General features: G+C 48.0%; 1 protein-coding gene across 7 annotated transcripts; it reads right to left on the bottom strand.

Moving 5' to 3' along the window:
- Positions 1 to 9390: 9390 nt before the first annotated feature.
- On the bottom strand, positions 9391 to 25753 carry TBC1D17 (TBC1 domain family member 17). Of its 7 annotated transcripts, none has more exons than XM_028751765.2 (17): positions 25706 to 25753; positions 24996 to 25094; positions 24367 to 24441; positions 23046 to 23157; positions 22633 to 22849; positions 22006 to 22117; positions 20711 to 20875; positions 19441 to 19572; positions 19129 to 19232; positions 18900 to 18994; positions 17244 to 17360; positions 16266 to 16366; positions 16063 to 16162; positions 15507 to 15604; positions 12978 to 13094; positions 12055 to 12141; positions 9391 to 10683 (listed from the first exon to the last, which is right to left on the bottom strand). In XM_028751765.2, the coding sequence occupies exons 1-17, from the start codon at positions 25751 to 25753 to the stop codon at positions 10471 to 10473; spliced, it is 1992 nt and encodes a 663-aa protein (XP_028607598.1). In that variant the 3' UTR covers positions 9391 to 10470. The 7 variants fall into 7 exon arrangements, with proteins under 7 accessions (XP_028607598.1, XP_028607599.1, XP_028607600.1 ...); XM_028751766.2 differs by having other exon boundaries at positions 19441 to 19569; XM_028751767.2 differs by having other exon boundaries at positions 22633 to 22846.
- Between the last annotated feature and the right edge of the window lie 527 nt (positions 25754 to 26280).

Raw genomic sequence — 26280 nt, 5'->3', positions numbered from 1 at the left:
TTTCCTGTGTAGTTGCCTGGGGGGAAATATATATGTATAATTGGCCCACAATTGGTTCTGAACAGTTAACATTTTACCTCAGAAGCAGCTGCAGAGGGTGAAATTGCAGGCTCTGTGCTGAGCGGGTGTTGGACACTGGAGATGATGCACCGTCTCTTACTTCAGTTTCTTGGGAGACAAGCCATATTCACACCACACATTCAAAGCACGACGATGCCACTCTCGGCAATAATTCTGGGAGCTGTCGTTTGTTAAGAGTGCTAAGAGATGTTAGGAAACCCCAATTACCGTTTCCAGAGTGGTTTGACAGTCTATCCCTCTTCCCAGATAGCTATGGGAATTGTCCCACTGTGAGGGGAACAGGTGTATCCTAACAATAAAATCAAGAAGAAACGTAATAATATGGCCAGTTTGAATCAATGTCGCAAGCAAGCAGGGTCGCTGTTGCTTTAAGTGGACACAAAATGTGCAGTTGAGAAATCTGCGCAGTTGGGAAGCTGATAATGTGCAGTTAGGTAAAATGGGGGCTGGGAACGATATATTCTAGGCATATAAGTGTGCTTAGCATTTAAATAATAGGAAACGTCAGGGACAGCATGCACACAAATCACACAGGGTAGTAAAGTGCAGCTAGTTTCCATACTTAAAACAAACTGCTCAACCCATATTAAAACACTTTCTTCTTTTGGGCCAGGACCTCCTCTTCTTTGCCTTCAACTTTGGGCAGTTAACTTTATTGAACTAAAGCAGATTTGTAAATGAATCACTGCTGTAGAGTAGAGAATAACGACTGACTCCCATGGGGAAACTGCCATTGATACAAGGAGCAAAACACGCACAGTGCTTGACAGGGAATTAGTGCAGTTGGAAAGCCTGCTTTAAATAAAACCCTGTAAGCAAGGGTAAAGTGATGCACATTGGAGCAAAAATATTCCTAACTTTGCAATTATGCTTATGTGGCTGACCAAATAACTCAATTACAATGCCAACCCAGTATATGGCAGCTGTGGGAAAAGCTGATTTCTTTGTTAGGAATCATTAGAAAAGAGATTGAAAAGAAACCTGTCAGCATCATAACACCTTGATACAAATCAGTAATATGACTGCATGGAAAATTACAACATTTGGGTTTTTGGTTTGGTTGGTGTTTTTGTTTTGTTTTTTGGGGAAAGAGGCAAGTAATAAGGGGGACATGATAGAGGGCTATATAATTATGCAGAATGTGGAGAAAGTGGAAAGGGAAAGGTTTTCACCCTCTTGTGTAATACTACAACCCAGCCTGGATGATTCAGGACAGAAAAAAGGAAGTGTTTATTCACACAGTGCATATTAAGTAGGCAATTCACAAGCAGCAGGTGTAGTGATGGTCACCAACTCATACAGCTTTAAAAGCTTTAAAAGATCTAATTAGGCTTGTGGGATGGAGGTTTAACCACTGCTAGTTTAAACCAGAGTTTCCCAAACTGTTTTTTGGACTACAATTCCCATCATCCCTGACCATTAGTCCTGCTAGCTAGAGATGATGAGAGTTGTAGTCCAACAACAGCTAGAGACCCAAGTTTGGGAAACCCTGGTTTAAACCAACTCATGGGGGATAATAAGGTTATCTCAGGCTAATAGCCATGAGAGCGATGTACTATCTCCAGTATCGGGGGAGGTAGTACATGTCTCTGAATGCCAGTTCCTGGGAGAGCACTGTTGCACCCAGGTCTTGCTTGCAGACTTCCCGTAGGCATCTGACTGGCCCCTGCGGCAACAGAAAGCTGGACTCGATGGGCAACTGGCTAGATTCAGCAGAGTTCTTCTGATATCAAGATGCCATACAATTTAAAAGAACCAGTGTTGTGCTGTGTAGCATTTAGGGGGCTGGATTGGGACCAGGGAGATCCAGGGTCTCTATTTGGGCCAGCCATCCTCTTTCAACCTAAACCACCTCACAAGCTTGTTATTCTGAATATAAAATATGTGGCAGGGGAGGGGGAAGAGGAACTTAGTGTGCTAAAAATATAGCAAATATCAGAGCAGCTGAAAGCCTTGAGGGAATTTCATTTCTAAACCTTTTCCCCATAGCTAATTTGTTTTCCTTTCATAGTTTACTAAGGTTGGGGTTTTTTTTAATAAAAAAAATAATCTAAATATATATTTTATCCAGTCTTCCAGTCCTGTTTAGGAAAGGAGGAGAAAGGGTTGCTTAAGAGCAACTACTCTAATGCTTCTGAGCATGTGCAGAATGCCTACCAAAGGTATCATATTTCAGAGGGAGAAGAGTTGTTTTTTTAAAAAAGGCAAATTGCATCTTACGTAGTCTAATGAATATCAGCAAAAAATCCAAATACTGGACACACACACACCCCACGACTTTGCAAGCTCCTGTTTTGACAGCTTTTCAAATGTGCAAAGTTCTGGCTGCTTGACAACCCTAGTGGGGATCTGCGGATGAAGACCAACACAAGGCTGGATTCTGGCACTGTGGGATGGAAGGTAGATCAGGAATATGGGTAGACCTGGCATAGCCACCTAGGTCAGCGCTGGGATTAAATAGGCAGCATCTAGTTTCTGGGCAAGGATAAAGGACCATTAACAGCTGGATGAAGTTGAGCAGAGACAAAACATAGACAGGAGGTCGGTGGAGGGTGGCCGACTCAGCTCCCTGGCCTGGGGTACATATGGCACTACTGAAGTGGGGTCTGATTTTGGATGTCACAGCATGCATGCTCCCAGCCTGGATAAAAATAGGTTTGCTCCCCGGGGACACAGGCAGTTGCATAACGGGGGCTGCAGTTCCAGAAATAAACCCCCTCTATTGGGGCAGCGATGGAAGAGGAGGTGTGGATATGCGTGTTGCAGCTTTGCTGGGGTGACCTAGATTTCCTGTAGCTTAAGCCGAGAAGGACATTAATGCAATTTTTTTGTTGCCGCTAAAATCTTTTGCTGCCAGCCACAATCCTTAGCCGTGCCGGATCGAGAAGGTGCCCCTGGCACCCAGGAGCCCTTCCGTCGCTTGCACCGGACTCACGGCTTTTTGTTTGTCAGAATTTTAATAGCACCCTCAGCGCAGAAGGCACTTTACACAGTCAGTCCTCATTCTCCGTCTCACAAGAGCCCCGTGAAAGTACGCCAACTGGTGTAGCCACATTTTACAGAGGGGGGAACTGAGGCCATTAATGATTTACCCAAGGCCAGGGCTGGGCAAGGGTTTTAAACAGGGCAACCACTTCTGCAGCCACGATCCAAGGCATGTTTACTCTGAAGTAAACTAGTTCTAATTTTGCTCTCCTGCTGCTGCTGAGTTCCATAAAGGGCAACCTTGGGACACAGCAGAGAGGAGAAGCCAACAGCCAGAGCTAGTCTCCTGGACTGGTTGTAAGGATGGATGCAGAGGCAGGTGAAGAATGACTTAGAGCAGAGTCTGGTGACCTCTTCACCCCAATGGGCTAACCATTAGAAGACGCGCAATAAGTTTAGAAGATTATGTGCGGCATAGAGAAAGTGGCAAGAGCAAAGTTGTTAGGTGCTATAGGAATTCTAAGGTCTTATATATTTTTAATAAATGTTCATAAATGTACAAGGCAAACACATACATAAGTATATAAACCACGTGTCTGAAATAGTACAGGAGAACAATCCTGAAGCCATTTTGACTCTCCCAAATTGACCTCAAATATTTATCTGAAAGGAGGAAGCAAATGGGAAAAGCTTTCCAGTTGTCTTTGGACTATAGGGGCTCACACCTCCCTGTAAATACAGTCTGGCAAGTATATGTTAAGCTGAGCACACTATCAATCTCAAAGGAATGGCCAGGCTAACAAGAAAAGGCAATCAGATAAGGCATTATCAGGTATCCTGGCAGACAGGAGAGAAGCAACACACTCAAATTTCTGCTGGGGACCACTTCTTTCTGTGATGTATGTATGATGTTTTGGGGGGTGGTCTTGAGCTATAGGGTAGGTGGTGCTTGCACATCAATGTTCTGGGTTCCTCCTCCCTCCTGCGTGGGGGGGGGGTGAGCACCCTGTTGCAACAGTTTAATAAAGATAAGGCTTACGAGCTGCTTTGCTTCTCAATATTCTCTGGTTGGCCTCTGTTATTTTATCCTATGGAAAGAAAACCTACATAAGGACTCTATACAAGCTCTTGGGTACCCCATAACGGAAAAGGAGCAGTTTATTTTCTCTGGTTTGCCAGAAGCAGCTTAGTCATGCTGGCCACATGACCCGGAAGCTGTACGCCGGCTCCCTCGGCCAGTAAAGCGAGATGAGCGCCGCAACCCCAGAGTCGGCCACGATTGGACCAAATGGTCAGGGGTCCCTTTACCTTTACCTATTTTCTTATAACATAGGTAAGGTAAAGGACCCCCTGGACTTTCAAGTCCAGTCAAAGGAGACTATGGGGTTGCGGTGCTCATCTCGCTTTCATGCCGAGGAAGCCGGTGTTTGTCCACAGACAGCTTTTCTGGGTCATGTGGCCAGCATGACTAAACTGCTTCTGGCACAACGGAACACCATGACGGAAGCCAGAGCACACAGAAATGTCATTTACTGCCGGAGCGGTACCTATTTATCTACTTGCACTGGCTTGCTTTTGAACTGCTAGGTTGGCAGGAGCTGGGACAGAGCAACGGGAGCTCACTCCGTCACAGGGATTCGAACCACTGACCTTCCGATTGGCAAGCCCAAGAGGCTCAGTGGTTTAGACCGCAGCGCCACCCGCGTCCCTAGAAAAGTTGTTACCCTTCTCTCATAACACAAGAACTCATGGACAACCAATGATGCTGAAAGTGGGAAGATGCAGGACAGAGAAGGGAAAGTACTACTTCACACAGCACATAGTTAAACTGTGGAACTCACTGCCACAGGAGGCAGCGATGGTCACCAACTTTTGATGGCTTTAAAAGAAGGTTGGGCAAGCTCGCAGAGAACAAGACTATCAATGGCTACTAGCTTAGATGGCTAGGCTGTGCCTCCAGAGTTAGAGGCACTAGTGCTTCTGAATACTAGCTTTCTCCCAAGCATCTTTAACTCTAGCTAGCCCCATAAATGTGATGCCCTGGTTGAATGAGGCTTATGCTTATATTGTGTACAGTCAGCATTAAGAAAAAAAAATTGTGTGGAGAAAAGCTAGTTTCAGCAACATACATTTTATGTGACTAATGTTGTGTGTTGCAGAAGTAAACAAACGGGAGCAGTAAGACCTGAAACCCACAAACCTCCTACCCTTGCATTTTCTTTTGAGATCCCACTAGGAAGTTCTCCAATATGCAGCAAAAAACCCCCCCAAAAAACAAAAAATAAGAACTCCTAAGATATGTGCAGAGACATTCTGAAGATACAGGACTTTTTTTCTTTCCTTTTTTACAAACCAAAGTTAATTTGTAATGGTTCAAAACACATGCTAAAGCCAGCCCTGCAATTGATGGGAGGTAGAATTGTCAACCTAAGGCCCCCATCTCTGCACTATGCCTTTAAAGCAGCATCTTATCACTTTTAAAAAGTCGTAGCTTTCCCTAAAGAATTGTGGGAGCTGTAGTTTGCAAAGGGTGCTGAGAGTTCTCAGGAGACCCTGTTCTCTTCAGAGCTCCAGATCTCAAGAGTGGTTTAACTGCCAATCCGTCTTCCCAGGGAACTCCGACAACTGTAGCTCTGTGAGGGGAACAACTTGTCAAGGGTTTTTAACAAACTACAATTCCCAGGGTTATTTGGTTTGAAGTGGTATGGTACCGCTTTAAATGTGTTGTGCAGGAAAGGCCTAAAACTGGGAAGAAAAACTCACTCAACTCACTGACCTGTAGCCAGTTCCAGACAAACACAAACACACACAGCCTAACCTACTTCATGGGGTTGTTGTGAGAATAAAAGCAGAAGAGAACTGCAGACATTGACCCTGCGCTCTCTGAAGAAATTGCATTTGCTTTTTTAAAAAATGTTATCTTATGCACCAATATTGGTTGTTGGTCTTTTTTTTGGATCGGTTTGCAGGATGTGGGTACCATTTTAAGATGCTCGGCCTTTGCCAAAAGCTGTATATCAGGAAAACAAGCAACTGGTATACAAAGGAGAACTACGGCAGCCAGATCTCTAGCCTGGTTGCTTTCTACTTGCAAGTAGGCAACCCAAGAGCCTTGGAGAGCATTAGAGGTAACATCCCTCCTGCACCTGTCATATGAAACGGCACAGCCTCTCTGCTGCGTGTATAGCTCCAGCCTAAGGATGAATGCATCTGACACACGTCAAAGTCTGTAAAATGCTATATAAAGGCCAGGGTATTGCAGATATTAACAGGAAGGAGGCAGAGCAAGCCAGACCCTTGAGCTGAAATGGAGGTGCATCTCTCCCTGGCTCTCATCTCTGCGGGGAGGGGGGCAAGGTAGTCTGGGACGCCCATTTGGTAGCAGGGAGCAGTAGCTTGAGGGTAGGTTCAGGTGGGAAATGGGTTTGCAGCTGCCTGCAAGAAGGGAAGGGGGGGGGGTGCACAAAACAGCAGGCAGCCAGGGACCTGGCTGTTATCCCCCCTTTTGCAGATGCCCCCAGTATCTAGGACTGCTGCTGTGGGAGATGCAGTCCTCTCATCTTTTTCTTCTTCACCCGCTCTGACCTCCTTCTCCGACTCTGCAGCTGAATTATTCCTCTCCCCCCTCCCCCCCCTTTATGAATGAAACCAGGTTGCTGCAAGTGGCAGTTTTATGAATGCAGCTAGAGGCACTGGGGACACGAGAAGAGGACAGAAGACCCAAGATCCAGCTCCCCCTGCAGTGCTGTGCGGAGGCTCCTTCTCTCTCCTTCCCACCCACCCCCTTCCCCATCCCCAAACCCACCGGTGGATGTCTGAGCAAGCAAGAGAGAAAAGGAGGGCACAGGAGCGCAAGGAAAGCCAGGCAAATAGCCAAGATTTGTGATACTGTGTGAATAGCCAGTTAGTACTGCATCACCACTTCCCTGCATTACTCTCCTGCAGCGCTGGGCGGGGGGGAGGGAGGAGAGGAGAGAAGAGGAGAGAGGAAAGCAATGCTGCTGCATTCACTGCAGTGGTCTCTTTTGCTCTGCTGCAGAGACTGTAAAAAAAAAAAAAGGCAAATTCTCAAGCCTGTTCTCTTTTTAAACCCACTGTGAGGTGAAGAAGTAGATGATTACTTTTCTCTCTCTCTCTTTTTTTTTTTTGCAGAGGCTGAAGCTTGCCCTCTTTCTGCAACACGGACACGTGCAACTAGGCCACTCTCGGACAGCAGCTTGAACACACAAGGGTTAGCAACTGGATGGCCCTGGGGCCAAATCAGTCTCCTGAGAATGTACCATCTGCTCTCTGCTCTCCCCTGCCCCTCCTCCCAGTTGCCAACCAAGATAGCTATGGAGAGGCCACCTCTCCCAACAACTATCCTCCCTCTCCTGGGTCCCACAGCCTCCTTTCCAAGCCCCCCGTGGCCTTTCCGTCTTCTAGGATCCCAGTCACACTAGCTCTTGTACACCCACTTCCCATCCAGAGAATATCCCAATATTCAAGGTCTCTTTTGGCGCCAATCTTCTGGAATGATGAGCAGCAAAACACATACAGTACAGTGGTACCTTGGGTTACATACGCTTCAGGTTACATACGCTTCAGGTTACAGACTCTGCTAAGCCAGAAATAATGCTTCAGGTTAAGAACTTTGCTTCAGGATGAGAACAGAAATCGTGCTCCAGCGGTGCGGCGGCAGCAGGAGGCCCCATTAGCTAAAGTGGTGCTTCAGGTTAAGAACAGTTTCAGGTTAAGAACAGACCTCCGGAACGAATTAAGTACGAATTAAGGCCCCATTAGCTAAAGTGGTGTTTAAGGTTAAAAACAGTTTCAGGTTAAGAACAGACCTCCGTAACGAATTAAGTACTTAACCCGAGGTACCACTGTATACTCTTTTTCAAACAAACAAACCCACATGGCCTTTTTGATGGAAACCTACCATGCTGGCAAATCTTGGGTGGTCCCTTGCCTGCTTTTCTTTTCAAGCATCTTAGTGGCACCAGAAATCAGGCCCATGCAGAGTAGGGGGGCGGGCAGCCAGATACACTTGCTCTGGGCCTCGGACAACTAAGCTGACCAGGGCCCCTGCTTTTTGGCTTGAGTTTATAATTTTACTCTAACAAGGCTCTGGCCTGAGGCCTCAGACACAGGCGGCTAGGAATTAGAAGCTTTAGGGCTCAAGTTTTATCTCATTATACACTACGTAATTTAAATCCCTTCTCTGGAGTATTTGACCTATTTTGACCTCCCAGCGCAACCATACAGGCCAAAGGCAACAGCTCTAGTTTCCAAGTCCTTTCTTATCAGAAACCCCACCTTCCTTCTAAACTGCCTTTTCCCCCCTTCCCTGAACTCAGGACTCTTAGCTAGGTCTTCCATTCTCCCCCATAAGAGTTCAATAACAACAGATAGGCTTTATTAAGCGGTAAGACTCCAGAGTTATCTGTGACTGGACCTAATGGTCAGGGGTCCCTTTACCTTTTAAGACAAAAACATTTGGTACTGCAGGGGTTAAAATCCATGAGTTCCGTGGAAGCTGGGGAGGGGTCATAGCTCAGTAACAGAGCATGTGCTTTGTATACAGAAGGACTTGAGTTCAGTTCCTGGCATCTCCAGTCAGGACAGAGAAGCGCCTTCCAGAAGCCTGGAGGGCCACTGCCAGGCAGTATATTGGAACAGTTTGCTATGTTCCAAGTGACAACCAACAGCTGAGACCACTGAATCTACACTGAAAACACAGCGGCAGGGTAATATGATCTCACTCACCACTTGGGAGATTAGGCTGGCTCTTGCTTTGTTTGGAGGTGTGGAGGCACCCACACTGGGGAGCAGAAATGAGTGAAAAATCACCTCATCTTACCATACTTTACGGCAGGGTTTCACAAACTTGGGTCTCCAGCTGTTGCTGGACTACAACTCCCATCGACCTTAGCCACCAGGGCCAGTGGGTCAGGGATGATGGGAATTGTAGTCCAACAAGATCCAAGTTTGGGAAACACTTCCTAAGGCAAAATGACATGTCGTGGTCTCACACAGACTCCGTGGTTTTCTACATGCACTAAGACACAGGTGTACCCTAGCTGCAAGTAGGCAAAGCTATTGTGGGCTTCTGTTTTGGGTAGCTTAGGAATTCCAATTCTGGAAGGAGCAGCACTTTGATGACTGAGGGATCTTTGGGAGAACCAAGGGATCAAACTAGTTTTAAATAAGCAACGCAGGCGAAGGTAAGAGGAGTGCATATGCACTGTGGGAGACAGAGGTCCGTGCAGCATAGCATTTTAGGAAGAAAGGGGAAACGGATGTCAAACACTCCCGCCCCTTCGTTCCCTCACACCTCTCAGCTCAGCCCAGCCAACATGAGCAGCTCGGAGCAGTTTTCCACCCAAGATACAGAAACGCCAATGAGTGACACTACATTTTTAATGTTATGTTATAAAGGAAATGAAGGAGCCAAGGTAAGGGCTGAGAAGGATGCAGTTCGATAATCAGAAGTGGGGCATATGCAGACAAAGCATTGAACCCACATGCCCGCTAGGCTGGAGAGGCACAGAAGAACAAAATCAGAGATCCTTTCCCCTCGTAATCCAACTGTTGTCAGTTCATAAGCAACCCACTAAAAAAAGGAATGCGGCAAGTAGGGAGGGAGACAATCTTCCAGCCAAGGGAGGGAAGCACAAGGAGCTACGTCAACAGGAACTCCCTGGCAAAGGACCAAGGAACTAAGAGCTCTGCCTTGCAGCCTCCGCTGCCGTAACCACCAACTCCATGTTCTTCTCAGCGAGAACCAAGCCTCCCTACACCAAGTAGCCTCTTGCTAAGGATTCCTCATTTCCAGCTGCTCTGATCTGCTGCCCCTCATTTCCCTTTGCCAAAGAACTTGTGTTTCCTAGCTTCTGTGGGCTGAGGCACAGGTTTCATTAGCAACCGGAAACAGTAACAAAAATAATAATAAAGATGTCGCCATCAGATTGATGCTTAGTAGACAAGCCTCAAATGCCACAGAGGGAGGTGCGCATGACATAGAAGCAAAACAGGTACGTCATGAAAAAAGGCAGCGGGAACAGAAGGGAGAATTTAGGAGACTCAGCTGCAACACTTCAGAACCCAAAGTGGAAGAGAAAGGCATGGATGCCTTCAACTTGCTCCTTTCTGTCTCTGCGCATCCCGGGAAGGAAGTTGACCTCAAAAGCGAGACCTTCTGCATTCTAAGAGAGATGGCCATGCCCCAGTGCATTGTGGGAAAGGCACACTGAGCACTGGGGAACTCTGGAAGAACACAGCCGTTCCCAAGCCCTACTTGCCTTTAGAGAGGGTTGATGTTTGTTTGACTAATTAAACCCCAGGGAGGAAAAAAACACACATCCCAAAGCCTCTACTCTGCCTCGCTTCCCAGCCCTCACCCTTATCTGGTTAAAGTGCTTGTGTTAAGAAGATGGTGGTAGTGGCGGCAGCAGCAGCAGCAGCAGCGGCAACAACAGGTTTTCAAGGAGAGAGAGACTGTGAGGTGGAGGCCTCCTCAGTAGGCAGGATTTCGATGCTGCTGTCTGGCTGGCTTGGGGAAACACTGTCCGTCAGCTCCATCTCCTGGGCCTGGCTGGGTGACAGCGGCTGCGGGGAGCTGGCTGTGTCAGTGCTGGGGGTTGGAGATTTGCCCTCAGAGAGCCCCAGCAATTCCTGGACATTACGGGGTAAATCCTGGGAGAAAGGGAAAACAGAGATTTTATTTGTTAGGAAAAGTTACCCCCTCTGGCTCACACCCGATTCAAAAGCACACTGCCACAGTGGTGTGGCTCGGCTTCACACTGGTTCAGTGGCATATGAAGGCTGGGACCACGTGCAGGCAGAAAACCCCCAAGTTCAATGACTGCCATCTCCAGCTGAAAGGATCAAATACGTAGCAAGAGAAAAGACCTCTGTCTGAGACCTTGGAGAACCACCAGCAAATGTGCCCTTAGAGCCGAATTCATTCTTTTAGCTTCCTTTAATAAGATGTACAAAAAAGCAACAACAAAAACCAAACCCTTGAAGTGTGGCACATAAGAAGAGTCCTGCGGGATCAGACCAAATGTCAATCTAATCCAGGGTTCTTTATCGCCCAATGGCCAACCAGATGTTTCTGGCAACCCTCAAGCAGGGCCTGGAGGCAGCAGCCCTCTCCCCTGCAGGGTCCCCCAGCAACTGGTTTTCATGCTCCTTCTGAATGTGGAGGCTTCCCTTAGTCATCATAGCTCCTGGCCATGGTTGACAGAACCACTCTACACCAGCCAGTGTGTAGGGTATCATCACCTCATCCTAGGGGCAGTGAATTCTGTAGATTACGTATGGTATGAAATGCCAAACTGCGTGTGTTCCCTGAGCAGTGTCTTCAGCACCCCAGCTTAAACTTCCAGCATGCAGATAACAGTGGGGAAAGTTAACAGGGGTCCAGTTCCCAGAGTCGATGTTCCAGTGGCAAACAACATTCTTTGTGTCTCCTCCCAAAACAGGGAAAACCCTCAAAAAACAACATCATAAGGACTGAGAATGCTCATCGGACATAGAATACTGACTTACTACTGGAGCGGGAGGGGAGGGATACCAGGGTGTTTGGCAATGGAGTACCCTGGGAAAGGGTATGGCTGGCTGGCTCCCTGGTCAGCAACACTCCAGGCAGCAAGCATTTTTGTTTGTAAGAAAAGATGACATGCATGGCATGGAGGGCCCACTGTGCTGAGTTTTGGCGCCTCCCATTTGGCAACCCTTATCTTTAAATCTGCTCTCGGTAGTGCTATATTTTGAAGCCACAAGGGGAACCGGCTGCATTTCCATTTTGCTTAATGTGTCTCCCTGAGCAAGCGAGATGCTTGCTACCTTGTTCACTCGCAGAAGCTTGCTAGCTAGATCATGATTATTTTATGTGTCCGTTTTGCTATGAGGTGGCCAAGGGTAAGGATAGAGGACTGTTGGCTTGCCCAAGGTGTGCAGCATTAAGGAATGCTTAGAGGCTCCACGCCTCCTCAGAGGATACCAAGGTACAGAGGTCTTCATTCATGCTGGACTGGGGGGCGGGGGGAGCGCAAGACTCACTGGAGTAGCTGCCAGCTGCCTGTAGATCGCCTCGGCCCGGCATAAGATGTCTTCCACACTCATCTTCATGGTAAGCTCATTGATGTGCTGTGAAAATGCAGACACAGAAATCAAGAAACTCAGAAGGCTAACTAGGAACAACAAAGGGGAGGGGAAAAACACAGAAAGAAATGCACTTTTTGAGAGAGAGAGAGAGAGAGAGAGAGAGAGAGAGAGAGGGCAGGTTGTGGCAAAGGGTTGAAAATAGCTTCCAGTTATAATGCTACAACTGGAAAAATACAAGTGGCATTAGTCAGGAATGTGCTATGCAAAGTGGACTGGGAAAGCCTTACAGAGGAAAGCCAGGTATACAGAAAGGCAAAGGGCCAAGCTCAAGACGCTCCTGGGGAAGACCGAGATCTGTGGGGGGAAAGATAAGCATTGCTCCTTAACCAAACAGATGGATCGTACTATGGCTCGTCTGCTATCTAAGCGTTCAGCAGGAACTTTGCAGTGTGGTGCAAAGGCAGAATGGAGCTGGCAGAATGGAGCCGGGCCCAAGAAAACGAAGAGCCACGAGGAGGGGAGGAAGGGAGGGAGAATGAGTGGGGCCCTTGTTTGTTTTGGCTTTTGAGCCTTCAGAGCAACCCTGACCATACATTTCAGAAGCAGGTGTAGCGAATAAATCACCTTTTGCTTCTTAAAAGAAAAAACAACCACCTACGAATATTGCATGGCTTAATGTACTAGAGCAGGTATGGGGAACCTGCAGTCATCCAGATGTTGCTGAACCACAGCTCCCACTGCCCCTGACCATTGGTCAAGCTGGCTGGTGCTGATGGGAGTGGGAGTCCAGCAGCTACTGGAGCTTCCCCATCTCTGTCCTAAGCCCACACAAGCCCTCGCATGGCAAGAGTTAGGCCCCCAAGCTCCACAGTGCTCACCTTCAGGATCTCATTGAAGCCAAAGCCAGAGTTCATGAGGGCCTGCCTCTCTGCATCCAGAATGCCACAAGCCACCAGCAGGTGGAAATTGGGGCAAGGCAGTCCCGTCCACAGCACCTGGGATCAGAGGGACAGACACACGGCATGGATTGAGGAAGCGCACCATAACCCATTGTCAGGAGTGTTCTGTACACTACTGCCGGGTGTAATCCTCTGCTAATGTCTGGCTCTGCATTAGCCAGAGTGAATCTATTTCTAATGGGACGAGCTGCTTGTAGCTGCTGGTGGGCGACGTCCCCCAGAAGCTGGAAGTCATCCCTGATATGTATTGGCTGGCTAGAAGCCTGGGCTTCCTAGGTCATATTGTGCCCTCGGACTAAGCCCCAGACAAGAACACAGCTCAGGTTAGAGTAAACCAGCTTTAGCAAGATGCTCACGCAGCACTCCTCCGTCAAAGAGAAAGAGGGACAATGAGATTTCTACGTCTGCTCCCTGATACGGCTCTCCTGCAACCAAGTAAGCTGCAGCACCTGCCTGCTTCATCTAGGGCAGGAATTAAGTAAGAAACAACATTTTGCTTTCCTTTTTTTGTTTCCTGAACACAACCTTGCATACTTAGTGACTTTTTTTTTAAGCCTAAGTACATGGTTCAAATAACTAGGTTTGTTCTGATCAGGGGCGAAAGGGGAGGCATGGAACCTTTTTCAGAACTAGGTGGTTAGAAACTGAAAGCTGGAGGAGCTATAAATAACCCGGACCTCTAAACCAAAGCAACTATTCCTCATGGCTGTAGCAAGGCTCTGCAGCTAAAGACATCTGATTTGTTTTAGGCTGTATTTACTAGTTCCAGCGGTAAAACTAGTTACTGGATAACCATCTGATCCAGTTTACCAGGTGATCTCTGGGGTTTGAGGGGAAGGAAGAGGGCAAAGGTTTTCCCAAGGAACCCATGGATGACACAGCTGGGCTCTACCATCTGGACTGTCCAGGCACACACAAGCAACTCACAGGCACTCCCTAATATTCCTTCCAAGTTCTCAATATCCTGTTGGCTTGAAACTGCACCTATAGTGCTCACCCCTGGCAAGTGGCTGCAGCGCACAGTCCAGGTGGTCCTCCTAGAGATCCTAGGTGACATTTTGGGTGTGCCAAGGAGTGCCTCTCAGCTTGCGTCCCACGAGCACTTCACCCCATGCTCAAAGTGCAGATACAGGATGTGCCAGGCAATTCTATTCAGCTAACCATAGACTGAGGAGACCAAGGGGCTCATGGAAAGCCAACATGCCCACAGAAGTAAACCCAACCAGCGATAACTAAGGGTTGCCTCTTATAGACAGAATCACAAGAAGCTGCCTTACACTGAGACAGACCATTTGTCCATCTACCTCAGTACTGTCTACACTGACTGGCAGAAGCTCTTTCAGGCAGGATTCTCTCCTAGTCTGACCTGGAGATTGAAGCTGGGACCTCCTGTATGCAGAGCAGATGTTCTACCACTGAGCTATGGCCTTTCCCTGTATATATAGCCCAATGGCTAGGGGATTGTGGTCAAGAGAAGTAAGAAGGATGCTGGCATCCCTGTGGAGCACTATGAGGATGCAGCCCTCAAGTGGATTGTGGAAACATTTGGCTGGAAGGCTTAGAATGCTTAGAATGCTTTGCTGAAGCTTAATACATCCAGGCCTGGCCAGAACTTAGATGAAGACCACCTAGGAACTGTATATGACTTGGAAGGGGGAACCTGTGGCCCTCCAGATGTTGATAGACCACAGAAGAGGTTTTCAACCTTTCTGAGCCCATGACTCCTTTGACCAACTACATTCTTTCTGCGGCACCCCTGTGGGGCTCAGGTGCCATTATGTCACCCACTGCCTGCAGAGCCAGCAGCCTTTCACCTTTTTTCAAACACCCTCCCTTGTGGAGTGCTGCCTCAGCCTCCTCTCCTTAGGAGTCCTATGGGCAGCCGCAGCTGCTGTCCCTGGTCTCTGAGCTGCCCCCGCCCCAAAGAGAGGTGCCTCCTCACTGCCCCACAGGAACCTGGGAAGCACCCCCTGGCCAACCCCAGAAGCACCATTTACCTGGGGAGCTTGTAGCCAGGGCTACTGCAACAAACAGCTGTGCAAGCCTTTGGGAGGCAGAGACACAAGAGGGCATCAGAGGAGGAAGGGAAGGAAAAAGGGACAGAGGCCAGTGTTGCCTGCAGCACCCCTGACCGTCATTCACAGCACCCCAAGGTGCCACGGCACACTGGTTGAAAACCACTGGACAACAGCTATCATCTCTTGCCATTAGCCAAACTGGCTGAGGCTGTGTTCTTCAGAAAACATCCCTCCCTGCTGCCTTCTCTACTTTCAAACCCCAACACTGCAAACCAGAAGTCTGTTTATTCTCTCTCCTGTTCCCATTTTTCCTGCCTTTCCAATGCTGAAATCCCATCATGACAATGTAACTTATGTTTTCCCCAGCCAGAGATCCTCTCCCCACACAAAACCAACAAAAACAAACTCATTTCTCTTAATTCAGTCTCACCTCCCATAGCTGAAGAATTTCAGAGAAGGCAAATTCCCTCTTGAACCAGATCAAGATCCATCGGAAGCAGAAGCAGAAGGTGCCAGATTCCTTAGAGTCTGAGAGAAGTAGCCAAGAAGGGCAGGAGTCAGTAACAGATTGTTTTATACAATCAGGAATTCCAAAGATTAAGAAACGCCTCACTTGCTTCAGTCTTTGCTTCCTTTAAACTTTTGAAGGAATTAGCCAGAGACTAAATGAAAGAGCCCCAAAATAATTAACTGAACCCCTACACCCTTTTATTGAAACCAGTCAAAATGACACACAACTGTGGCAAGCTTTTGAATTATCCAGAACTCTTCATCAGGGAAGATGTACAAAGCTGGGGAAGTGAAGAAAAATAAAAAGCAAAGAAAGTGGTGGGCTCAGTTTGTGGACCTGAATAGGAGCTCCAAATTCACCTGCTATATTTCGTTATTAAAAACAAGCACCCACAAACAGGAGACCTGTCCTTTCCAGACAACATATGTTAAAACCACCCAGCTTTCAGCAGTCCCAGAACTAGGCGCACAAGTACCTAGGAAGTCACAGAGTGGGGGGTCCAGCACCCTGAGGAGCAAATTGAGCTGAGACAGCTGTCGCTTCATGGACTCCTGGCTTTCTTCAAAATTGCGGTGCTGTGGGTAGAAATTGAGAGTATGTGGACAAGTTTATGGAAAGAAGGTGACATTTGGAACAGCTGCAAGGCCCTTTCTGAGCTCTCCCAGGCCATGTACTCACCACCAGCTCCATAAAACCACAGAAACACCAGAAGGCGTCCACTTCATTCTGGGTGACGTAGAGAATGGGGGACAGGAGGTCGCTCATGCCTTGGACGTAGCCTGTGCAAGGAAGCAAAAGACATGAAGCCACTGGCTTTTACAACTGAAGCTGCAGGCCCACCAAGTTATTTTCTCTTTCTACTAGGGTGTTGCAGAATGACGGGATGAGAGATACAATTACAGGACTGGTGAGGGTTCAGAGCGTTAAGAGGACCCATAAAAGACTAGCCGGAGAAGTCTGCAGGGCTGTCTGCATTGTGGATACTTCTCAGCATAGAATTCAGTATCCCAAGTATTTCAGTTTTCATTTTCATGGGGAAAAATGAATACTAGAGTCAAGTTTCTAGTCCACGTGGCTGTGTGAAGCTTGAAAACAGGTGATGGTTTATTTTAGCACAGAATACACACAGCAGTGCTTGGGCCCAAGATCATAAAGAACAGGCAACTGTTGGGGTAGCCTAGACCATTAAGGGAATCATCCACAAAAGGCTCTCTTACTACAGACTAGCCTCCCCCAGTCTGGTGAGCTACAGATGCTATGGACTACAACTTCCATCAGCATAGCATGGCAGCGCCAGCTGGGGCTGATGGGAGTTGTGGTGCAAAATCTCTGGATTTTACTAGTGAAGGGTAGAAGGGAGCGTAACAGCATCTGAAACAGTACAAGCGACTTGGGACACCATGGGAGATTCTGGAATGCATTCTGCTGCCACTTAGCATGACCAGATCAGAGACGGTACATACCACCTCCAACCTAGCAAAAGGCTGCAACAGTCTTCCCTGTGCTAGTGCCCTCCAGAGGTTTTGGATTCCAACTCTCCCCCTCCCCCACGGTAGTTAAGGGGCCCTCCTAGGCCAAACTAGCCAAAGACTCCCGAACCTAAGCTGGTTCTACAATGGCACACTGCTGGCGTCCCCTCCCCACCTCCAGACTCACCCAGGTCAAAGTTGTACATGCAATACGTCATCAGCACGTCATTCAGGAGCACTAGGCCAGGGTTCTCGCTGCCCTCATAGAATTTGTTGTTCCTATCCGTGCGGCTCACGTCTCTTTCTGCAAAGGCAGACAGACACCCCCCATGAATTATCCATAAAACTCGTTTATTGCCTTTCTGCCAAAGGCCACTCAAAGCAATGACGAATACAGGACAGTAACGAGGCAAATGAGCGAGAGAAAGTAGCAACACACAGCTGAGAGGAGCTGAAGAAGCACAACCCCAGGAAAAGCTCCAGGGGCCCCCAGCTCAGTGGCAGAGCAAAGGCTTTTTATGCAGAAAGCTCCAAGCTAAAGTCATGGTACTTCCCCTTAAAGGGGGGGGGGGTTCACACTTATCCCATGTTTTGAAAGTAAGACAGCTTGGCTGTCCTAACACCTTTATGGAAGTCTATGGAATGGTCACATTTGGAAAACTATGTGCAATTCTGCTAGGCCTGCCCCCCACCCCAATGTGGTGGCTGATGCCTCATGGGGCAGAAGGCGGGGAGACCAGCAGCAGGTGGAATCAGAGCCAATGAGAGCCAACTAATTTTGGGAACACAGGAAGGTGCTTTATGCAGGGTCAGTCCACGGGTGCAGCTACCTACAGTGACTAGCAGCAACCCTCCGTGGCTTCAGACCAAATTCTCTTCCGGCCCCATCTGGAGACACTGGGGATTGAAACTGGGACCTTCTGCATGCCAAACAGAGGCTCTGACTATTGTGCTACGACCTTTGCCCATTCTAGTTTTGTCCACATCCAGGGTGCTAAGGGCAGAATGAGTTTGGCAGGGCAGTGCTCCATTTGCCCTAAAGGACCAGCCTCCATTGCTAGTCCCAACCTTTAAAAAGGCAAAAAGCCAAGCTGCCAAAAAATAAAGGAGCTGAAGTACCTCCTCTAAGAAACGAGGCAAAAGTGTTTGGATCCATTTAGTTTAGAAAGAGATGATTGGGGCAAAAGAGAAGTTTATAAAGTTATGAATTCTGGGGGGGGGGGGGGAGAGAGAAAGAGCGAGATTCTCCCCCTCCTCCCACAATCCTGGAATGCGAATGTCACTTAAATTGATTGGCAATCGATGCAGGATGGATAAAAGAAAATGGCTCTTCACACAATGCATAATTCATCCATGAATTTTACTGCCCCGAGATGTGGTGATGGCTGCTGGTTTAGATGGCATTGAAAGGAAGATAGATTCATAGGGCACGGGTTTTAATACTCTCATTTATCAGCTAATATCCACAACTGCTAAAGAGAACATTCATCCTCGGAAGCAGTATACCCCCCTCTTGAATTCCTGTTGCTAGAGAGAACTGTTGCCTTCGCTTCCTGCTTGTGAGCTCTCTTAATGCATCTATCTGGCCGGCCACTGCTGGAAACAGGGTGACAAAGAACTAGGTAACCCTTTGGACTGATCCAGAAGGTCTCTTGCATATGGCCCACTTGTTACCACAGAGTGTTTTTATGGTTGCCAACCTCTTGCTGTGTGCGCACAAGGCTGTGCTGTCAGGCAGGGGAAAGAGGACGAAAAACAAAAATGAAGCAAGAATATCTCTTGTGACAAAGAGGGGTGTTGAACTCCTAACAAATGAGGAACAAGAGCCAGAACTTATACTGACCAATCAGGCTGCGGTAGCCACGCAGCAAGGAGTTCCGCTGTTCCTGTTCCTCGCTGACCGACTTCCACTGTAGTTTCATGCGGAAGTACTCATCCCTGTGGACACACGTGGGAAGGAAGTTGTTAAGAGAGTTCAGAAGCTTAAATGCTGACCCACAGACTGATCACCTCCTTCCAAACCCCAGTTCCAGTACTCCTTTGGCTTCCCCATAACCCTGACCCAGACTTACGTTTTCCGCCTCACTTGTGCCTTGTTCTCTTCACTGGTGTTGTCCCATGAGTAATAGCCCAAAAGGCATTTCCAGGCTTCTTTGCGTGATGACATGTTGAGACCCTGGAAGAGGAGCACCGGGGGGGGGGGGGGGAGAAGGTGAATTAGGCCAAGTGTCAAAGAACGACACTAAGATGTTGGGAAGGAAACCAACACGGCCCCACGCTGCATATATCCCTGGCCTGACAGGCAGCCACTCACGCTTCTGCACAGACCCCCAATTCCCCCTGCAACCAAGGGCCTCTCGCCCTCTCCTCCCCACAGGCCTCACCCCAGCGAAGATCCTTCTGCGCAAGGCAACGGGGTCCCTCACACGCCCATCTGGGTCCAAGTGCTGCTCCCATTCCTGCTCCGAGACGGGAGCCTCCCGCTGGACAGACGGACGCTCTCCTAGCCGTGCCTGCTGCCGGGGCAGAAAAGAGGAAGGAACTTAAAAAGAAGTGTCAAGGAAAGACACCCCCCAAGGGATATGGAGACAATAAAGGGGTGAGAAGCGAGGAGGAGGGGACCTCTCTTTTATGTTGACGCATGCCTGCTGAAAACCCCCTGCACCGTTGGAAGGATTGGAAGAAACTTTCTAGGGTGCCTGTCTATGTTTGGATCTAGACCAGTGGTTCCTAAATGGTGGGATCCATGGAACCCAGGGAGTCTGCAAAACCTACCCAGGGGGTCCGTGGCACATAATAAAACAACTACTGTAACACAACAAAAACTACCGCAGAGAGATCAGAATTTTCAAAAGTGGGGGTCCATGGCCTGGCGTTTGAAAAGCAGGGTGTCCACAGCACTTAGCTAATTGGGAAGAACTGGTCTAGAAGACAAGCAGAAAGCATTTCAGATTGGTGCATGCTGTGGAGGAAGATCAGTAACAGTGGAAAGTTTACTTTTACAAGTTTGCCCACTCTTACTGATCCTCTTGCCTTAGATTCCCCAGTAAGCTTCTGCAGAACATGAGGGTTCCAAGAACACATGGGTTGATATCAGAGCATTTTTGAAGCCACAGTCTTGGTTCTCTAGCCCTCAGGAATTACGTCAGTCACATGTATATTCATGGAAGCTCAAGGCCCTGGATTCTGCTCCAAGGAAGAATGAGGTCAACAGAGGCCTCGCCCCACTCACAAACCCAGCACAAACCATTTAGACGAGGCTAACTGCTTCAACCACCAAGCCTGCCTTGTAATGTTGTAGTGTGATGGTGGTGAGTTTGGGGTGAGCATGACGCAAATCTCCTTAGGCCTCTGTGTGAATGGATTGCTTGGTCCTCGCTCGATGGAAAGGGTTTTCTTGCAAAGGGGCTCATGCCCACCCTTACATCTCTCTGGCATTCACCCCCATTTCCTTGCTCACATTCTCCCACAACCGCTCCCAAATAGTCACCTCTGATGCAATCATAAGCCAGTAGATGTGAGCGGGTGGCTGGGAGTAAGGAAAGATGGCCAAAGATCTCTTGGCCTACAGAGAAGCACACACAAACATACACTGGGTGCCATTCCTCTCCCCCTCCACTGCCCCACAGTGGAGCTACCTGTTCCAACACTCACACAGGTGATAACTTCAAAGCCTGTCTCATCCTCAACATTGGCAGCAGCTGGGTCGCCATGGGAATGCTGGATGACGCCGTCCTCATGGTGCAGAGCCCCACGGAAGAAGTTGGTGACTTTGGAGAAGCCACCAAACGTGGCAGCATAAGGATCTTGCAGGAACCGCTAGGGAAAGAGAAGGTGGCTTAAAAAAGAAGCAGCCACATGTCACCTTTGGCCTGCTGCCCAATTCTAGCCTTGCTGAATTAAGATTCAATTTGGGTTTCTCAGCTCTGCATCAATAATCAATATTCCAGATACAAAACACACACCAACTTTTTACCATCACTGCCTTTTTGTTCGAATATGTGTGTGTGTGTGTGTGTGTGTGTGTGTGTATTGGTAATATATATATTACCAAACTTAAAACCATGGAGAGACCTGGTCTGAATAGAGACATTGGATTCTTATCTCATTATACATGATAAAGCTATTTTTAGCCATCTCACCCCTTGCTTTTTCCTGTAAGACCAACTGCAGTCGGTAACAGGTTTACCACACCTATCAACCAAGCACACATTCCCACCACCCTTCTGAGTAATACCCCTCCCCCCTCACTATATATAAGGGTCTGGCAACTTCTGTTTCAGTGTATCTGAAGAAGTGTGCATGCACATGAAAGCTCATGCCAATAACTAACTTAGTTGGTCTCTAATGTGCTACTGGAAGGAATTTTTTTATTTTGTTTCAACTATGGCAGACCAACACAGCTACCTACCTGTAACTTGTTCTAATATAATTCATTCAAGGAAACCCAGGAGCCCGTGTTCCCATAACTCCCTGCTCTAACCAGCGTCAGCACCTACAACAGACAAGCCTCCCTGTTTATAGCTTTTGTCCCTTCCCACATAATCCTACTGCCACAAGTCTTTAGATTTCTCCCACAGAGCCAGGCCACACAAGCACACCCTCTCTGCATTCTAATCCTCTAGAATAGTGGTTCCCAATTAGTGGTCTGTGGACCCCTGACCAGGAGGTCCATGGCACATATCCATCCTGTTTTGGGGAGTCGTGTTCTCATGCGGGTCACATGACTCATGCAAGAGCATGGCAGGAACATGCACTGGGACATGTTGGAGGGTATGGTGGCGCCATTCACATAACAAAACTACCAGAGAGATATCAACATTTTCAGAAGTAGGGGGTTCCATGACTTGGCTTTTCAAAAACAGAGGATCCGCAGTACTTTGCTAATTGGGAACCACTAAACTAGAACTTAAGTTGCAGTTGCAGGGCATTTTGGAGAAGAACCTCACCGACACAAGGTTGGAAGAGCTGTCATCGAAGAGTTGAAGCTCATCGAAGGAGTGGGAGAGGGCGTACGAATCATGTGTGTAAACCAAGTAGAGGCGGGAATCTTTGGGGGAGCTGCAAGGCGAGAAGAGAAACCACAGTGAGTTTATTGCCTTCCAGCAACTGTTAGGTTATCTGAAGGATCACTGCCAACTGGACAAGCTGCAAAATTAGCGAAATCAGAAGCCCTCCTTTCAGGTCCATGAGTGAATGAGCACCATGTGCAGGGCCTTTTCAGTGATGGCTCTGCACCTATCACATCCCCTTCCTAAGGATGGCCTCATCATTGTTGCTTTTAACAAGCAATTGTGAAAACATTTTACGCCAGTCTGAGTCCAACTAATTTACTGTGATGGTGTTTTTAGTTCAGAACTGAATATTGTATATATTATTTTTCTTCTTTAATTTGCAGTGCTGGGGAAAGTGCTCCCTGCCTCCAAGTTCGTGCAAACTGACTGCCTCAATCCTGAGTAATATAGCCCAGAAGTCGAAGGCTAGTCGGGCAGCGCCTTCCACATCTGACTTAAGAGCTTTCTCTTTACTTCTTTATCTTTTGAACAAATAAGGTACCCGGCACCACCCTCACTCACGTGGCTAAGATAATGTATTTGCAGAGGGCCTTGAGCAGGGCTTTGGTGCCTCCACGGTGGAAGTGCAGGGCTTGAATGGAGATGCCGTCTTTGGTGATGAAGATGAGGTATGACCAGCCCAAACCTGGCTTGCTCTTGCGGATGGATTTTAGCTCAGACAAGCTGAGGGAGAAGGCCCACTGGCCACGTGGGACTGGAGATTTGGGCCCGGAAGCTGCTGGAGAGGGGAAAGCCAAGCACAAATATAAAAGGGATGATGTCAAGAGAACCAGAAAAGAATATCCCACATTTGCCGGCTACCTCTTCTCCCCTACCTCCATCCTGTATCCCTTGCTGCATCTTTACCAGCAATCCCTGTACTATGCCACTTAAGTATACCAAGGGGCAAACATCCCCGACATCTTTTTGATTACCATTTGTTTCCTCTTGAGCCCGAGCCCGGGTCCCCACTGTACTGATCACAGCCCAGTCCGGTTCATACCCCGGATCAAAGATTTCTTCTTCAGTCTGGCAGCCCACTGGGTCCTGGAAAATGGAAAGAGAGATCAGGGCTTTCAGAAGCTACCCAATTCCTTATATTTCATCATGATCTTCAAGGAGGTGCTCACACAAATTATGAATTCAATGGAATACACTTTGAACTCTTGGTCTCACTGAGAGGAATTTGAGCGTGGAAGGTGTGGAAGGACAGACTCCTCTTTAAACAGAAGTACATCCCTGTCTTTATGAACATTAACAGACCTGAAATTGCCCTGCTCCCTTTCTGCATCACAATGGAGGGGCTACTTCCTAGGATGAGAAATAAAGGAGAACTCACAGGATTCTCTAAACACAGTCCTCCTTGTTAGGAAAAATAATAATGCACTGTTATATGTAAAGAGAATGGGAAACAGTATAGAAGATCATTCTCCATCCTGAACAAAACCATAAATGAGCATCTAAAGATATAAACACATCCTTAGGGTGTTCCTGTCTTAAAACATAAGAATCAGTAATACTTTGCATATAGAAAGTCTCAGTCCCTGGCATTTCCAATTAAAGAGATCTAGTGCAGGAGGACTGAGAAAGATCTCCGTCTGATGCTTTGGAGAGCCACCGCCAATTGTAGTGGGCAGCCCTGAGCCAGTTGTTTGACTCAATATAAAGCAGTTTCAAATGTCCAACATTTCTGCTGGTTTAACTTTATCACAGGATACTTTTTCTGTTCTACCATTTCCAGGCTCTGATCAACAGAGGAGGAAAAGATGGCATCCTTTCTAGAAAATAGAACAGCAGAGAACTGGCATATCCTCATCACTTCATTCTCCACGATCCTCCTAGAGAGGGGGTGGGTGGAGAAAGCAGGGAATAGACCCCTGTGTGCAAATCATAAAGTAGTAAAGGCACATTCCTGAATAACATTTGCAGCTTTGTGTCCTGGTTAATGGGAATGAAGCCCAGAACAACTATCTAACTACACCAACTCAAATAGTGGGGCAGTCTCAGCAGCTGCTCCATTGTCCTACAGCTCTCTCCCCCAGTAACCAATTAAAAAATCTGTTATGGCAATGCGATATGAGAAGAACAAGGAAACGAAAACACCAGTTCCCAATACAGGCAAAACTTTTTAACGAATCACTAGTCTAAATAATGCTTTATTTAGATGATGTTTTATTACTCAAGTTATTAGGACACAATGTGATGAAGATTTAATATACCAGTAGAAGTCTATACCAGCAAGAAAGAGGGCCTCACCTTCTTGGTATATGTGATCTGAGCAGCATCTGATGACTCTTCTATGGGTGTCCATTGTAGCAAAGTATCCGAGCCCTGAATAAATGGAGAAAGACAGTCTCATGAGAGAGTCATGAAAAAGATATCCATAACTGTGTACACACACTTTACTAAAACAATCCAGATGCTGTAACAATGCAATCTGAATTTGAACACCTTGATGATATAAGTTTAAGGAAAGTCAAATAGCATTACTGATTCTCCAAGCCTCAGGGAAGAATAAGAAACTATGTTGAGCACTAAGGATTGCCACCTCTGTATACCTCTTCCTTCTCCTACGAAAGTGACTCATCCCCAATTAGTGGGAAATCTCTTCAAGACTACACCCACTCTATATTCCAAGATGTCACCAGGTACTGCCTACACCTTTTCACAATGTCACCAGGCACAGCTTACAGTTTTTCAAGCCTACTTCTGAAATCACGAGCGCTAGGAACACTCTTTAAAATCAAAGCCCGACGTACTCAGAATGCTGAAATCTATACCGACCAAATTCTACCACCACATGCGCTGACCTTTTTCCTGTCTTGGGTGCACAACCCGTCCCTCATCCCTTTTCCAACTCCAACCCGTATCCCACCTCAACCAACCTTCTCGATTATGCGGATAACCCCCGGAATCAGGGAATCCTGGTCAGGATGACGCTTTGCGCTGGTGTGTAAATAGACACCATCCTTCTCAAATGCAACCTGGAGGAGGACAGGAAAAAAACAGGAGGTCAGCACAAGAAGCAGGTTCACTGGCATCCCCACCCACCTCTGTAGAATGCAGCTGGGGAAGAGAAGCCCTGCCTCAAACTAAGGCTGCTGGAACATACTTTATGGCCCCCTCAATAACACTAAAGTAAGAGGAAGGGCGACTTTATGAAGACAACTCAGAGCAAGGGCCTTTTAGGAACTTCCACCCAGGAAAGGGGTCAGATTCCGCTTCTCCCCACTAACTTATCCGGCTGAGGGGACGAGAGAGCCGCTCTACCAACCTCCCACTGCGCTCAAGAGGAGGAAAGAGACCCTCCCGCTCCGCTCCTGGGGGACAAATGTGAGCTCTCCGAGAGAGGGGAAACCCAACCCTCCCCCCAGCCTCCCCTTCTCCGAGGAGCCTGGCCAGCCCTGCCCCACTGCGGGGAAGGCCTCCCTCACCCTGCAGCCCCCTAACTCCATTCTCCCTGACAGCCACTTCCGGAAAAACAAACCGTCATTTCCTGCTCCATTTGCTCCACCCTCTTGGTTAGGCCGCTTCACACCCACCCCGGCCGCCATCCTTGTTTCTGGCAGAAAGCGCCTCAGCAAGGAACGCTTACGGGCGCCACGTCCGCGGACGCTTCTGCCGCCATCTTGGTAGAGGGCATGGTCTCCAAGAGCCGCGGCTTTGCGATCTTCCCCGTCTGTGGGCAAAGTGCACCAATCAGATTATACCACAAACACTGACGGGAAGGAAAGCTCATGCGTTCAGGCGGGCCAAATAGAAATGTGCTTTTATGCTTAAATGCGGGGTGTGAACACTTTATAACCGAACCGCAGTTAGAAAAAAACAATTAACGCAACAGCGTATCAGTGACAAGGAGGGAGGGGAGAGGAAAGTGGACGCACCTGCCATCTTTATATAGGGCAAAGGACTACAGCGGGTGGGGCAACCGCTTCCTACCGTCGCCTTTATCGAGGCGCCGAACGCCATCTTACGCGTAGAGATAGGAAAAGAGTAGAGCGACGCACACTGCTCGCAATGGTTCACCCACTTCCGGGCCAAACCGGAAGTGCTCCCCGCACGGAATCTCCCCGCGCGAAGTGCAGATTCTGTCCCGAAGGCACCAAGCTGAAAAGCGCCCAAGAAAAAAAGGATGGGCGGCTTTCCCGTTATTATGGCCGTTCAGGCCTG

Source organism: Podarcis muralis, chromosome 13 (assembly GCF_964188315.1).
Source record: "Podarcis muralis chromosome 13, rPodMur119.hap1.1, whole genome shotgun sequence".
In the NCBI taxonomy this organism is placed as follows: domain Eukaryota; kingdom Metazoa; phylum Chordata; class Lepidosauria; order Squamata; family Lacertidae; genus Podarcis; species Podarcis muralis.
Note: the sequence above shows the minus strand (reverse complement) of the source record. Positions and strands in the feature narration are given on the sequence as shown.

What these genes read in the sequence shown, in the direction of transcription:
- TBC1D17 (XM_028751765.2), bottom strand. Translation starts at nt 25,753, where the DNA reads ATGCCCTCTACCAAGATGGCGGCAGAAGCGTCCGCGGACGTGGCGCCC. An exon ending in AGATCACATATACCAAGAAG is followed by an intron (nt 23,158 to 24,366) that starts GTGAGGCCCTCT and finishes TCCATTTTCCAG; the next exon opens with GACCCAGTGGGCTGCCAGAC. An exon ending in CCCACTCTGTGACTTCCTAG is followed by an intron (nt 15,605 to 16,062) that starts GTACTTGTGCGC and finishes TACTTCTCTCAG; the next exon opens with ACTCTAAGGAATCTGGCACC.